This window comes from Protomyctophum parallelum, assembly GCF_964188405.1.
Source record: "Protomyctophum parallelum genome assembly, chromosome: 1".
Classification (NCBI taxonomy): Eukaryota; Metazoa; Chordata; class Actinopteri; order Myctophiformes; family Myctophidae; genus Protomyctophum; species Protomyctophum parallelum.
The window spans coordinates 44,849,923-44,865,723 of NC_139697.1; the positions used below are offsets into that span (position 1 = coordinate 44,849,923).

At 40.2% G+C, this 15,801-nt stretch overlaps 1 protein-coding gene across 1 annotated transcript; it reads left to right on the top strand.

Moving 5' to 3' along the window:
• Nucleotides 1–5,599: 5,599 nt before the first annotated feature.
• Nucleotides 5,600–14,780, top strand: vps72a (vacuolar protein sorting 72 homolog a). Its single transcript, XM_083762805.1, has 6 exons — nt 5,600–5,998; nt 7,871–8,023; nt 9,038–9,158; nt 10,352–10,531; nt 11,269–11,413; nt 13,270–14,780. The coding sequence occupies exons 1-6, from the start codon at nt 5,882–5,884 to the stop codon at nt 13,658–13,660; spliced, it is 1,107 nt and encodes a 368-aa protein (XP_083618931.1). The 5' UTR covers nt 5,600–5,881; the 3' UTR covers nt 13,661–14,780.
• The last annotated feature ends 1,021 nt before the right edge of the window (nt 14,781–15,801 follow it).

Below are 15,801 nucleotides of genomic sequence, written 5' to 3' on the forward strand. Positions count from 1 at the left end.
GTGAACAAGTCTATATTAAAGCAATTCTTCCTCAAAATACATATATCAATAATATGATCTATTACATCACATTACCCACACTGTACATTTGGGAATACCTGTGCGACAGTCCATACTTTCTATGCTGCATGTCAAACTGGGGTCTTTCATACTTTTCAAATGGGGGTCTGTGGGCTAATAAGTGTACATTTTACAGTCCTAGCCATGAAAACATTTCCCTACCATGCATTTATACAAATACTGTCGATTCCTTCATTTGACTTGAGATAAAAGGTTAACGTGAGTTTTGTTTCTGACTGTTTTCTGCTTGCTTATTTAGGCTATTTTCATTACATTCCCTTTATCAATCGTATCCTAAGAGGAGATCATTCACAACCCGTGATATAAATAATTCGTAGCAGTGATAGCGATATCTGACCGTTACATATGGTCAGATATTACATACAACAAACATGCCACGAAGAAAATGTTATCTCCTTCCTGAAGGTAGCAGATATGGTGTACCAGCATACAATAAAGTAACATTCATCTTAATTTAATTAATTTGCGTTACAATAAAAAACATCTCCCCGCTGATCACGTGTCACCACCAGTGAAATGCATGTTGGGACAGACACACATTAATACTGGGACACATTTCTCTGCGCAACAGACCCACACGGGAAAAACAACTTGGACCCAGATACTACTAGCTACTCTTGCGTCAGTCGACATAACTTCTTCTTTGGGAAGCATCGCAGCCAACGCGCGGGTTGCGTGGCACAGGCACCTGAAAGCCAGCTCTGACAGTTCTGATGGGGGCATGTTAACGTGAACGAAAAAATTCAATAACTTCCATTTATAGACAGAATATCACCACCAAATTTACATCACACATCAATGGTGTACTTATGATTGTACTACAGCATTTCCTTATTAAACTTACGTTTAATTAGCCTACTTTTGTGCCCAACCCAACTTCACAACACCATCTGTAAACAACCGCCCCCCCCCTATCACATTACCCACACTGAACATCATTTGCTGTTCATATATTCAGAACGGGTAAGGACTAGTGAAGTTAATTTGAGGCAACACAGCTTAATTTATCTCTCAGAATAGGCTATTTGGCAGCATCCTATATGCATGCACTGCCAATGAATGTAATATGTCACAATAGTTTATCCAATAATAGTAAAGCAAATTAATTCAGATGTTTGGTGATATAATTATTAATGATTTTAGAACGGTCAAATATATTGAAGTGAATGAAGAATGTAAATTAAGTAAAGGTTAACTGAGACTTCAGGATTGATAGTTCATAATTGCAGAAGTAAATGTGCATGAGATGGAGAATATGATTGTCTGTTAGGCCAACCATAATACAACCTTATATGAAACATTTGGGGATATATAGATAATTCATTTCATTTGTAATAACGTTAACTCTATATTTCCTATGATTTTGTAATAGATGTAATTTTACATACATTTATACTTTAAATAATATTATTCTAATACTGCAGATCAATGGATTTCTGATATTTATGAGGTATATATTTTAAATGTGCACTGTTCAGCTTTAATCTAGAAGATTATCAGCTATACAGTAGACCTATATAGGTACCTCCTACTCAGCTTCCCACATTCGACACAGATAAATGCCATGACTCAGGCAGTAAGCTCAGCTGAGTAGACCATGGATTCTTTATTTAGGCTGCAGGTAATGTTGTCATTGTGCATAGGGTCCTAAAGCCACACACGCACTGACGCACACTGTCTAAAAATAGCATTGTGATGCACACTGCGGTGCCCTTTGCTTTCTATTGCACTATTAATTTTCAACCTACCGTACCTTCATATAATTGGACACTAATGTAGTAATGTTCATGATAAAATACCACAATATTATTCTACTCGGTCTGTGTCTCATAGGAGGGCTGTGGGCAGTTCAGAAAACCGTCCACCAGTGACATCATCGATGGGGAATCCAAGCTAATAGAAACTACAGGCTTTCTATTCCTGAAAAGTTGCAATGCGATAATGGCAGTCATCGTTCTCATGATAATAAAAATCTAAATATTTCTTCAAAACTATCTTGTTGAAAAAACAAAAATCGGTCTAACGATGATGCCACTGGTGGACGGGTTTCTGAACTGCCCACAGCCCTCCTATGAGACCAATTATATGAAGATTAGTTGAAAAGTGGTGTTAAACAAATATCAAAGAAGAGGAAGAACATCCGCACACCAGTTTGTAGAACTCAGAGACTTACTTTATTTTAAGACAACAATTTTGCAACCGTCTAGGTCTTCATCGGGCAAATATGATGTTTGCCTTGATGCCTGACATCCAGCACCTGGCCTGAATATAGGCATTGAGATGTGCACACAATCTTCTCTGTGAACTGTTCCTTTAAACAAATAGGCATTGTAGAATAGGCCTACCGGTAATTGAGATTTAGGTTTGTATTAGATCTCATTGTTATGAATTTCTGATGATGGTTACTTTGTTTCCACCATTTTGAATGTGTTTGTATATTTGATTTGTTGAAAATGACCTGGTACTGATGCACGTCCAGTCGTCTACAATTAAACTTTAATTGCATCTCTATTGATATGTATTTTGTTTATAAAAGAGGTCCGACATCCTGATTATTTGCAGAGAGAGATGGAGCAAAGGATCCTGCTCAATTCAGTCAATTGTATCTCCACCACCTACTTCAGCAAGTAATTGGTTAAAGAGAAAGACATCATGGGTTTTCTAATCTAATGCTGCATTTTAAAATGGTGTTGATGCTCTGAGGATCAGTGGTTGGGGGAATGTTTTGCTTATGCGTATTACTTGTACATTAAACTTGTATAATTCAATAAGAATAGCAGAAGTATGGAAAATAACAAATAAGTATAGAATGACTAAAGGCATGTCCTCTTCATTATCATTAGCAATGTTTTATAGAAAATCCATGTACCACTATTGGTGTATGATGACATGCCTTGGCCAACAGAAAGGTGTAGCAAGGAAAAGGTTGGGGTTTTGCTGTAGCCATGGTCCTCTGACAACCGGCCAACAGGCTGGCAAGGACTCAATGGTGAGCGCACACACATGCTGTGCACACATTCACATGCGCACCTGACGGCTGACGCACTTTTTCTTTGGCTCTCTAGAAAGACCATCTTGTTTTGCTAGCTTATTTGCTCAGATGCAGAGCAACCACTGTTCTGTGGGGAACGATGGTTGGTCACTGATTAGTAGAGTTAATTGTTCCAATACCGATACTGGTATCGGTTACTCGCACCGATACCACCCTCAAGTACTCGTACTCGGTACTCAGAACCGGCCCCGATACTTTGACCCAAGTACCAAAACATCCAATTGTTAGGCTGAACGAATGCAACGGGATCAAGTCTGACCCAACACTGCAGCAAATCACCAAAAACAGCCGATCTACAAGCATAAACCGACAAGTGTAGATCAGAGATCCATCTGCATCTACAGTATGAGAAAAAGGGGGTAAAATAAGTAACCCTATAGAGCTCAGGTGTGGTTTTCATTTAGTCTGTAATTTACTGTGTATGAATTTATGAATTCATACACAGTAAAAGTCTTAGTGATCATTTCATTCAAAAAAGTGTACAACTCGAACCAAATGGACCTATCGTGATGTGTACACTATACAGTATACACTTTGCAGAGTTAAATAAACAATGATGATTGTACAATGTAGGCTGCAAAAAGGGGGGAAAAACTGCTAATGTTGAAAATGCAGAAGCTGAAGTAAGACTTTTGGGGACAAACGATGCAATTACTGGGGGCGAGAAAGAAAGCAATAAGTTACTTTTGGCAGGGAGCAATAAGTAAAGTAGCCAAATATATATATATATTTTTTTAAAGTAACTCGTAATAAGTATTAAGTAATAATATTACCGTTTTAGAGTAACTTTGACAGCACTGCTGTTGTCACCTGGAGGCTCTGATAGCTCATTCATCAGAGGCCAAGGTTATATGTATGGTTCACCACCCACATCCTTGGTGAGCAAAACGTCTTCAGGCATCACATCTTAGTTCTGTTTGTTATGTTTACCCTGCTACAATGTGTGGCAGGGTATTGTATGTATCACCCACCTCTGTGTCCATCAGTGCATATGTGTGTATGAACAAAATATAACTTGGATGAGCATATTTTCATAAATGGTAAATGGTGCATTTATATAGCGCCTTTATCCAAGGCGCTTTACAGAGATTGTGCATTACATTCACCCATTCATACACCGATGGCAGCGGAAACCATGCAAGGCACCAACTAGCACATCAGGAGCAATTAGGGGTTCAGTGTCTTGCTCAAGGACACTTCGACAGTAACTCTGGGGGAGCCCGGGTTCGAACTGGCAACCTTACGGTTACCATCCAGGCACTCTACCCCTGAGCCACCGCCGCTCATTACGTTCATGAATGTAGATACTGAGCTGGTTTGAGGCAATCAACAGAGATGAGGTCATGCAGGCTTATTAATTAAGTATACATTTTATTCATGGCACTTCTCACAGAGAGAGAGAGATCTCATAAGTGCTTTACATATAGTGAGATTAAAAACAAACGGTATTAATCCTTGACTTGAGGGTGATTCTGGTGTCTTCTAGAGTTTTCTAAGAGTTTTCTGGAGAAAGAAAAAAGGAAAGAAACGTATTTTGCTAATAATAGCCATACCAGTGGTTCTCAAACTGTTTCATGTCAAGGACACCAAAATGTATGTGGCCGCCGACCCCCATCTGAAAATGTTTTGTTCCAGGGATCCAGGGGACAAGAAGCAATACTAATCATCAGAACATCTAATGAGCCAACATTTCTTTGACGTGTATACTATAAATATTCCCCATAAAGTAGGCCTATGGGGGAGTGTGTGTGTGAATCACATTGAGTGACAGAATCGGTTTGGTCAGTCGACTCTGTCTGGTACGTGTCTCTACCTGGCTCAAGTCAAGTATATGTGCATACTGATAGTAAATGATCAAAACATTAAACATTATAGACATATAGTATTTATAATGATAAATGTATTGAATCTTTTTCTATTAGGATTATTATATGGCCATATTATTGGGATTGTTTTGCCTTGTTTTTCGAGGGGAGATTTGGCTTATTTCTTGCTTTAAGAGTTGGCTTGTTTTTGGAGGTATATTTGGCTTATTTTCTCTCACGAAAGTTGGCAACACTGCTCTACAGTGTATGGATGGACCATTTGCTTCCATTTGTACTCAGAGCCAGAGTTGCGATGTTGAGGGGGTAGAAACGGAGCGCTCGAGCGCTGTTCATGCAGCCTGAACTGGAAATACATTGTTTTCAACGAGGAAGGAAATAAGAGCTATTTTAAGCATGTGTGCAACATGCCAACTGTTTTAGAGTATTGTACAGTAACAACTAAAGTCTCTTTAATGTTTAGTTTATGTTGTACGATTACTACAAAACAATCTAAAATAACGGCGATTGTTGTATTGTACAGTGTACACTTTCACTTGTTATTTTAAGTCAGATAGGTCAGATACCTCGCGTCACACCAGACGAACCAGTAGATGGCGACAATGCACCTAACCTTATAGTTTCCAGTCGCTGCAAATTGAAATTGTGCAAAAGCACAACAAGAAGAGGTGGCTGAGTGTTGTGTGGTTTCACAGCGCCACACATTGTGATGTTTGATGAGTGAGACTCACAAACTGCCTTTGTAACGTATAATCTAACAGTTGTGATAGAAATCTATGAAAGGACAGCTAGTTACGGAGTGACCAAAGTCACCAAACGAGTCATCCAGGCAAGGCAGGCATCCTAAGGTTGTAGCTGAGCAGCAGCTTAGCCTTTGTTGCTAGTGAGGAGTTAGCTAACTAGAGTTAGCAGTAGCACTGCAACCATGAGTCTGGCCGTGGGACGGGAGCCCCGCAAAACTGCGGGGAACCGCATGTCCAAACTACTGGATGTTGAAGAGGACGACGACTTCTATAAGACCACTTACGGCGGATTCAACGATGTGAGTACAAACTACAAAGTCAACGTAACGTAAATTAGCTGTGTTAGCTGTTAGCCGACCCATAGATAGCTAGCAATGCTAATGCTAGCATCTTGGACATTGACAGATATGGTTCCTTTTGTCGGGACTATACAGTACCTCTTTTATCTATCTGATTCATTACCCGAATCGTTACTGAGCGATCCTTTACGCTTGCTTGCCCGTTGATGTTTTGCAACGATTATTAGTTAGCAGACAGCAGCTTAGATGGGTGGTTCGTAGCCCTGGTCCAATGCACTGGATCAGAGCTGGTGGTTCTTTAGCCCCTTTCGGGAACCTACATAAAGCTTTTCTGAAAATTCTATGAGTTGCACTGGGTCGAACAAATGTCAGAAACTTCAGTAGCATTGGGTTCTGCTTGGAGGGCTAGTGGTTCGTAGCCCTGGTCCAATGCACTGGATTAGCCCTCCAAGCAGAACCCAAATGCTACTGAAGTTTCTGACATTTGTTCGACCCAGTGCATTGGGTCCTGTTCCACGTCGTCCATGCCACCTGATTAAAACATTTACTGGCTCATGTTTACATGTTTACCGCCTCTCCGCGCTCTTTGACGATATTCTTCAGTATGAGGCTTTCTGAATATGTAAAGTATAAGTACCCAATACCATACATGCTGCTGCGAATATCTCCTGTGGCGCGGAAGCCGTTAAGTATTTTTAATATATGTTTGCCCGATTTGGAAGCTTGGATTCTTCTTTTCCTTCCTTGTTTATTGACACCTCATTGTACCGCCTATCTGGCTAGCTAGTGGCGCTATAGCTATGACACAGCAGATCAGAGGCAGGGACGTAGCCTCACAAGCCAACCGCACACCGGGAGGCGGTACAATAAACGGTAAACAAACAAGAAGAAATAAAGCGACCAAATCGGTCAAACAAAGATTAAAAATACTTAACGGCTTCCGCGCCACAGGAGATATTCGCAGCTGGATGTATAGCTACTTAAAGTTACCGAATTCAGAATAACTCAAGGAAAATAATGGCGTCACATGCCGCGGGTCCTATTTTAGAGAGAATCTCCACTTCCGCATATAGGAATTTCCATACGAAAATACAGTAGTGAGCAGGGACCCAACATAAAACTCATCTAAATTTCAGAAAAGCTTTATGTAGGGTCCCGAAAGGGGCTAGCACTGGATCAGAGCTGGTGGTTCGCACTTCGCAGTGCGTGGCTTGGGGGTCCCCGACTCCCCGCGCGATTTTTGGAGGGGTCCGCAGTTAACAGTAAAGTGACAATCAAAAAAGAATATACCTGGGGTGGATAAAGAAGAAAAGTTCATTAGAAAAAAGAATACAAAGTAGGCATAATCAATAAACTACTATAAAAAGTAGGTACAAAATGCGAAACTAGCTGATCTACAAGCTCACAACACTTCCAGTGGTTGTGATCTTATCTTGTAGATCGGCTATTTTCACAATGTTTATCAGATTTTGGGGGTTGGCTCGCGTCCAGAAAAGGTTGAGAACCACTGGCTTAGACGAATCCTCATGCTACACACCGTTGAGCCTTTTTTTCTTTTGCACAAGAAATAAATTCTGCCACTCAATAAAACTGCCAATGTTTTGTAGTGATATGGCAACAATAAATCTGGCTTGCAGGCCTTTGTGAAATTCAAAGTGTCTACCTGATATGTGACTTTTCAGGATTCAAATTAAAAAATAGCTACAAAGTACTTTTGATGCTTTTGTGTGACGGTAGTGTACTGTAGTATGATCAAGTAGGCCAGTAGGGCCTTTATGTACCAAATAGAGATGAGGTTTTTAACTTTCTGCCCGACGGCAACGATACATGAAAGTATAATGTGACTATATGTCTACCCCCCCCCCCCCCCAGGAAGATGGAGATGATGAGTACCATGGAGAACATTCAGACACAGAGGACGAGGTGGACAGTGACTTTGACATTGACGAGGGCGACGAGCCGGACAGTGACCAGGAAGATGAAGGACCTCGTAGGAAGATGCGGGTCATCACTAAAGCTTACAAGGTAAACTTAAAGAGTCAAAGTTATGCTGCTAAAATTTGTCTGAATCAAGTAGTGCTAGTCTGGCACAACCTTTAATAGAACAAATCGATTTAATCGATTATACTTTTTTGACGGGCACTATAGCCCTTCCAATGCATGGTTTTTGAAGATTACATCATATGGCGGCCAGGTCTATGGACTTTTTAATGTTTGTTTAGAGCACTTAATAATGACATGAATGGCAGTGTCTTTAGGGCAGCAGTTAAACATTGACGACGTGAGACGTCATGTGGCCGATGTATATAAATACAGTCCCTCAATTAGCACAAATGCTTTATTTATTTAATAAGATAATTGATTAGTAATCAATACCTATTTTGGGCATGACATACCGGTAGTTAAAAAGGTTTTTAGTACACATTTCATGAAAATAGCAGATCTACAAAATGTTCTTTTAATATATATTATTTCATGAGTGAACGTTTTTAACTCAAATCTTTGCTTCTGGCAAAGATTGTAGAATCTTTGCCACACATTATGAGCTTTTAGATCTGCTATTTTCTGCAAATGTTTTCCCCACAATACGGATGCTGGGGTTTAAGTGGTTAACTAGGCTACTGAATAGGCCTGTCACAATTATTACATAATCATCTAATGGCAATTATTTGAGCTAATCACAATTATGTTTTCATAATCACTCAGTCGTTTTCATGTTGAAAAATGTCCATACATTAAAAAAATATATATATATATATAGAATAGCAGAACTACAAGCTTACAACACGTCACTTTCGGACATGCTATTTTCTTCAACTACCCACAAAGCAGTATTGAGCCATAGCAAACAGGCCCATATGGGAGATCATTTTTGTGAGGCATGGCGTCACAGACTTAAGTTAGAAGTGGTCTGCAGACCTCAGGTACAAGATCCCTGGTCTATGGGATGGATGACTTATCTTCCGGTTCCCCATATCCTGTTTAATACTACTCTAAAACCGAAACAAACGTGGTTCATTTCTATTTGTTTCATCTAAGGAACCTGTGAAAGTTGCCAAGCCCAAACCCAAGAGACCTGCTGTAGAGCTGAAGAAGACGGAGAAAGCCAAGGTTGAGTTTAAGAGGAAGATTCCACAAGAGTTCCCTGACTTTGGAGAGAGTAAGATACCTTCCATTACTCTTACCTCACCCCAATGGCGTGGGAATCAAATTCAATCTACACCCGAGTATGATGTAAGAGCAAATTGCCACTGTGAATATAGGCAAATTATTTTTGCAGGTGATGATTAATCTTCCTTTAGTCACCATATCCTGGTGAAATCAGAGCCATTACTCATATCCGTGTAAGCTTCCAATTGTATGAATAAGTCGTTGTTTCTCATTCTTTGAACACTGCAGATCTACCATAAAGAGCTTTTTAGGGATTTCAAGATTCAAGAATGTGAGAAACAGTGAGAAAGTGTCCAGAGCAAAGGAAATTGATCACATACATTTCGTCATTCCGGTTCTCTTATTGAGAGATCTCCCCTTTACTGTATTATACACTGTGGCATTTGGTTGAGCGACAAAATTACTTAACCATGACGACAATCTCATCAAGAAATGGTATCGGATAAAATTGGGCTATTAGGAACAATGCATTCTTTCCCATGTTCAGAAAAAAGAGTAATCAAGGCAGTGTTGTTCTCCCACGTTAGATTATGGAGATGTAATTAATTATAGACACACACAGCACCCACTTGTATCACTTTTAAACCTCTTGATGCCATATACCAACACTCTTACATTCATCACGGATCATTATGTCTTCAGTAATGAAAATTGACTGGCCATCTCTCTAAGAAGGGCTTTGTCTGTGCTTAATATAAAACTACCACCTTAGATTATCTTCCCTGTTGGACGTGGAACATTTGGCACCTACCATACCACCAGAAATGGCCTTGTACTGCACACAGAGGTTCCTAAAAACACAGATTTGAAAGCCACTTTTCATAAGTAATTCCTTTAAAACTTATGAGGTGCTTTGAGAACTAATTCCACCGTTATAGTCGTGCTTAAATGGGTTTAGGGAGCCATAAGTAATATAATACAATAAGTCTTTTAAAGTCATTTTCAACCGGGTTTGCATTGTTATGCACTGTAATACACCAACCTCATCGAGGCAAATGTGTTAAAATAATTCTGATTAAGACCTAAATTTGAATGACAACTATGTGTGTTTAATTATTGGCAAAACATTTATCCTATCTTTCAGATGAAACATGCTGTTTTTGTTCATATCAAAAAAAGGGTTCACATTCATTAAAGACTTCAACCATATACATAAAGCTGTTCACATGTTATCTTCTATAGCTGCTCGGAAGTCTGTGCGGCAGTCGACCAGCGAGCACACTCGAAAAACAAATCTGCGCTTGCAAGAACGACAGGATGCCCCGAGGCGCCGGAGAGGAGCTCACCGCGACCGGCCTCTTACACAGGATGAGCTGCTGGCGGAGGCCAAGCTAACGGCTGAAATCAACATCAGATCTTTAGGTAAGAATAAGAAAACATGTTTGCATTTGCAACCAATGCTACCCTCACTCACTCGTACCACTTAGAACTCTGCCTGACTCGGTTCAGTAGGCTATTTAGTTCTGTATTCTCTCTCAGGCATTGTACTGTCTCAGCACAACACAATAAACACCAACCAGATAAAGTGCCCCTCAGGGCACAGGTCTCCACCAGGGCAGGTCAGGTTGTGGCCTCCTAGTGGCGCTATAATAGGCCAATGTGAAAAGGGTGCCATTTCTTCTTATGCTTTGTATGGCAATTGGATGATTGGATGTGTAATGATTTGCGGGATTTTTGGACAGAATCTGGAGGAGTACCGGTAATATAAAAGTCGGCCTCCTGGTGGCGCTATAACAAGCCGTTCTGGACAATTTGGGGCAGAGGTTCATCGTTGGCATCTGTTGTGCAAAATTTGGCATCAACCGGATTAACCCATTAAGAGCTTAGGCCAATTCTACATATTCTTTCTAAATCAGTAGTTCTCACACTTTAAAAGATTTTTTGTAAACGTTAAAAAAAGCAGATGTACAAGATCGCAGCGCAGTATAAAGTGACTCCTCACTAGCAACAAAGGCTAACACGCTGTGAGCTTGTATATGTGCTATTTTTGAATAGCCAACGTATAAAATCTAAAATCACGTGGAAATGTTATTTTTATTGTCTATTGGGTGTGCTGCTTAGTGATGATGCAATTGAACTGATTATTTCCATTCCTGAAGAGAACTACGAGAGGTTGGAGGCCGATAAGAAGAAACAGGTGCACAAGAAGCGGAAATTTGAAGGCCCAACCATTCGCTACCATTCAGTCCTCATGCCTCTCGTCTCGCACTCCATGCTAAAGGAAGAAAATGTGGACGTGGAAGGGTAAGGACGAGATTCTCTTTTCCTGTTTTTTTCCCCCAGGACGATGTGGTTATGAGGTTAGGTTTAGGCATATTTTCTGTGAGGTTAAGGTTAAGCTTTAACGAGGTTAGGCTTAACTTTAGGTTTAGGCATAGTTTTTTATGAAGTTAAAGGTTGGGGTTTAGGTTCAACCGGGGCGACACACCAATGAAAGAGGGAGTCCCCTCCGGTTAGTCTCTAGAGAAATTTGTTATGGCTCGTACACACTGCACGATATTTGCTCCGATTATGCTGTTGGGGACCATTTTTGGCACTCGCTGACAAAACTCGCCGATAAAAGTGCTCGCCGACGCCTTCCTGACCATTTCTGAATATCAAGCAGTGTTGATATTTGGCTCTGTCGCCGACTGTACAGTATGAAATGGGTTGCGATCCAGAGAAGTCCTGTATTACAGCCAATGAGAGCACTCACTGACACTGTCTGTCTGTCGTGTCGACTGTAAGATGATAAATTATATAACCTTTATTCCTTGGGTAATTCCCTGTCCTGTGTCTTACATGCAAGCTATATTAGCCCAATGTTGCTGTTAAATAGTCTATAAAACCAACGCATTTCACTTGAATAATGTCGCACCGGAATCAACAGTTCAGAGCAAACTTTTTGACCTTTTGTAGCCTGTACCCTGTGTGTGTGTGTGTGTGTGTGTGTGTGTGTGTGTGTGTGTGTGTGTGTGTGTGTGTGTGTGTGTGTGTGTGTGTGTGTGTGTGTGTGTGTGTGTGTGAGAGAGAGATGCGTCCTGTGTCGGTATCGCGCTTGTATCACGGTATCCTGCACGTGCGTGAGATGTCAAAATGAATTGAAATAAAAAACAAATTATGTTGCCTATATGTATCGGGTCTAGATCGATCTTGGTGAACTCTTGCAGTGTGTAATGCCTAGTCAGCGACCAATCGTTTAGTGTGAAAGCCACAACGATATAATGACAGACGATTTAAAAAAAAGACTCCTGCAGTGTGAAATACATAACAATCTGATGACTCGCCGACAACTTTAAAACTCCTACAGTGTGTAGGGGCCATAAGCTTTATCACTAAAATGGGTAGATGGATCCTTTCTGAACGCAGTAGTAATAGGAAAATGTGTGTGGTGGAGGTAGATCACCGTAAATCACCGTTTCCCAGACAGACGGTCGGGACCTGTTTTTGGATTGTCAATGTGTTTTTTAATATCCTTTGTTTTATTTATTTTATTTTTCCCCAAATATCCAAAGAATTCACATTTTTTCTTACATTAAAAACAAATTCAAACTTTTTTCAGAATTATTTCATAGATGAATAAATCTAAGAAATTCCATAAGTTATACATAAAACATTGTAGTGAATATAGCAGCTTTTGCTTGTAAATTAGGTATTTTCACTATAGCTTGAGTCCCGGGAAGACATGATGACTCTTGATCTTAAAAGTTTATGAACCTTTGTTTTAAATGACTCGGACAAGGAAATATACGACGTCCCAGGCATTAAAAAAACTGGATGTAGGATGTATTTACAAAGCCAGTTTAGGCTTTTTAACTGGCTGTTACTGTTTTTTGATTGCCCGTGACCTTCATTTGTTGTTTGGCTATATCTTCCTTGCAAGAGCACTAGATATTATAATTTTCAAGTGACTTTTATTCACATGAGTGCCTGGTTGAAACTTTTTAAAATTAGTTGAGAGAGGGAGGTGGGAGTGGGAGATTAGTATACCTACTGGTTAGACGCAGAGAAAGTGCTCATTACTCTTCTCATTGTAATGGCAGAGAACGTGACTCAGAATGCAGTGCATAATTCAGAAGTGTCAATATGTTTTCTTTCTATGATTCATGCTCTTCTCAAAGGTTGGATCAGGACGTTCCTCAGACAGCCCCAACAAACCCAACCGTGCCTTCGCAGCTAACAGCGGGAGGTTTGTGCTCTCGTACTTACATAACGTTCAGTGACGACGAGGCTCTGGAGGTGGGCTTCCCGGGCAGCGCACAGGTATGTCCCCAGCTGCCCGCCCAGGAGGTGTGCCCCGTTACCCACAAGGCCGCGCTGTACCGAGACCCAGTCACCGACATCCCCTACGCCAATGCACGAGCCTTCCGCATCATCCGGGAAGCCTACCGGAAGTATGTGGCTGCTCACGGGTTCCCCAGCACCTCGGGAGTGGTGACAGGACTTGATGCGTCGGCATCAAAAGGCAGCCGTCAGAAGATGGTTGTCAAGCAGAGTGCCGTTGCCACATGAGACTTAAGGAAACATGCATTTTTTCTTTATTTATTTGTTACCTTGACTGAGTTGATTTATTTTTTATGGACACAAAAAGGGCGGCAATAATGACAGTGAGTGTACATATTCTGGCTCTCAAAGTATGAAAACGTTACAGTCTCTCAAGCATGTTCATGGGCATGGGTAGGTAAAGCTGATGCATAAGCATGTAACAGGGTCCCCAGTCCCCACAGTTTTGGAATCAGAATAAAGTTAGCTAGAAATTCATCAAGTGTTTTGGAAAATGTTTGGATATACATTGTTTAGGAATATATATTTTTGATTTAAACTATGTCCCAAAACATATTACGTGAAATACGTAACATGGTAAGAATTAGTCGTACGCTTTACAAGAGTGCGGCCTAATGTATACAGTCATTTCACATCTGAAATTCTAACACGTTGCACTAAGTTACGTTGTTGGCTTGTAGATCTGTTATTTTTGTCACGTGTCTCCTTCGCGCGAGTCTGCCTTGGGGCATTGATTGACAGGTGTAAGAGCCTCATTACACTGTATGATTAGCCTGGCTAATAAGCCAGACCGAAGATTGCGACAGTGTTGTGTGATATTAGTCTGGCTTATTAGCCAGGCTACTGTATGATTGCTATAGGCTGGGTAAAATAAGTATTTTAACCCCGTTATACTGTACAGCAACCCGAATAATCTACTCTTGTCCTCTTTCCTTCAGAATACCTCTGGAAGGATTAATTCCACTTATATTGCCACATTTATCAATTGCCACAATTATCACGTCAAGTCGTCAACGTAATTTCTTGAAATGTGACTTTCCTTGTGCAACTGTTAAAAAAGTGACTTTTCACGTTTTAGGATGAGGTGGATGAGGCCTTACCTTTTGGCAGAAATAAATATAGTTTGTTTTTTAAGATGGGGTTTTTAGACATCATTGTTGAACAAAAAATGTTAATTGTAAACAATTGAATTTGTATTTTTTTTGTTAGACTTTTTATATATATATTTTTTCCACCCAGAAGAAACATCTGTTGTGACATAGTGGAACTGAGTGTATTGGACATATATCTGCTTATGCTTAAAAAATCAAAATAAACCAGTTCAAATAGCTGATCTGCAACCTCACAAGGTGTCTATGTAGAATTGTAGATACACTATTTTCACAATTTTAAAATGTTTGTCAAAATAGTAAAACATGCATAGGGCCCTTACACTTCCTCAAGGCAGTTGCCTCTTCTTAACGAGGATCAAGACCTTAAATAGCAGATCTACTAGCTCACACCCCACTGAAACTCATTGTGAGCTTGTAGAATGGCTATTTTTGGCATGTGTTATTGCTGTGTGAGTGTGACAGAGTATAATCAAGCTTGATTAGGGAGGCTTGATAACATTTCCATAATCAACTTGGGGCCAATTTATGGGTGATTAATGCATCTTTTCACCTGAAATCTGTTTACAGAGAGTCATCTGCATGAGTAATGACTACATTTGATGTCAAGTTGGTAACATGTTTCTTTTCTCTTAAAGTAGGCTGCTTGACAATGGGGATTTGACCCGTTTTATAGGCAGGGCCAATGCATGTTGAATTAAAACCAGGTGTAAAAATGTAATAACTAAAGCTTACTTGTGGGCTTGTAAATCTGCTATTTTCTTAAAAAAAAGAAAAAATAATATGTATAATAGACTACATTTTTCGAACAAATTATACAGATGATGCAAAAACATTAGTGATTATCTCAAATAATTGAAATCAGGCGATTAATGTGATAACCCTATTGTGTCACTTTCATCTGGGCTCTCAGACAACAATTAAATGCAATTTGAAAGATAATGTCCTCATTTTGCACCAATTATGTCCCAAACAAGCTCTCTGCTATCATAGCTTGTTTGGGGCACAGCAGTGCTATGGTGTTATGGAACCTACTGAGCAATGTTCTAAATAGGAAGAGATGGGGACTATCATTGCTTGCTCTAGTGTGGTAGTTGCCATGGAAACGAGTGTAGGTGGTGTACTCTTTCGTGTTGTACTCCTTCCCTTGTCCTCTCGGCTTGTCTGTTGTTCACCCTCTGTTGTTCTCCGCAACAAATAACAAATAATAGACCTTTCATTCTCCAGGTTTACTTGAAGGCGTTCTTGTGGTTCTCTCAA

Excerpts from the sequence above, each read along its gene's own strand:
- vps72a (XM_083762805.1), top strand. The coding sequence starts at position 5,882 with ATGAGTCTGGCCGTGGGACGGGAGCCCCGCAAAACTGCGGGGAACCGC. Across the intron at positions 8,024-9,037 it reads TCATCACTAAAGCTTACAAG|GAACCTGTGAAAGTTGCCAA; the intron begins GTAAACTTAAAG and ends GTTTCATCTAAG. Across the intron at positions 11,414-13,269 it reads GAAAATGTGGACGTGGAAGG|GTTGGATCAGGACGTTCCTC; the intron begins GTAAGGACGAGA and ends CTCTTCTCAAAG.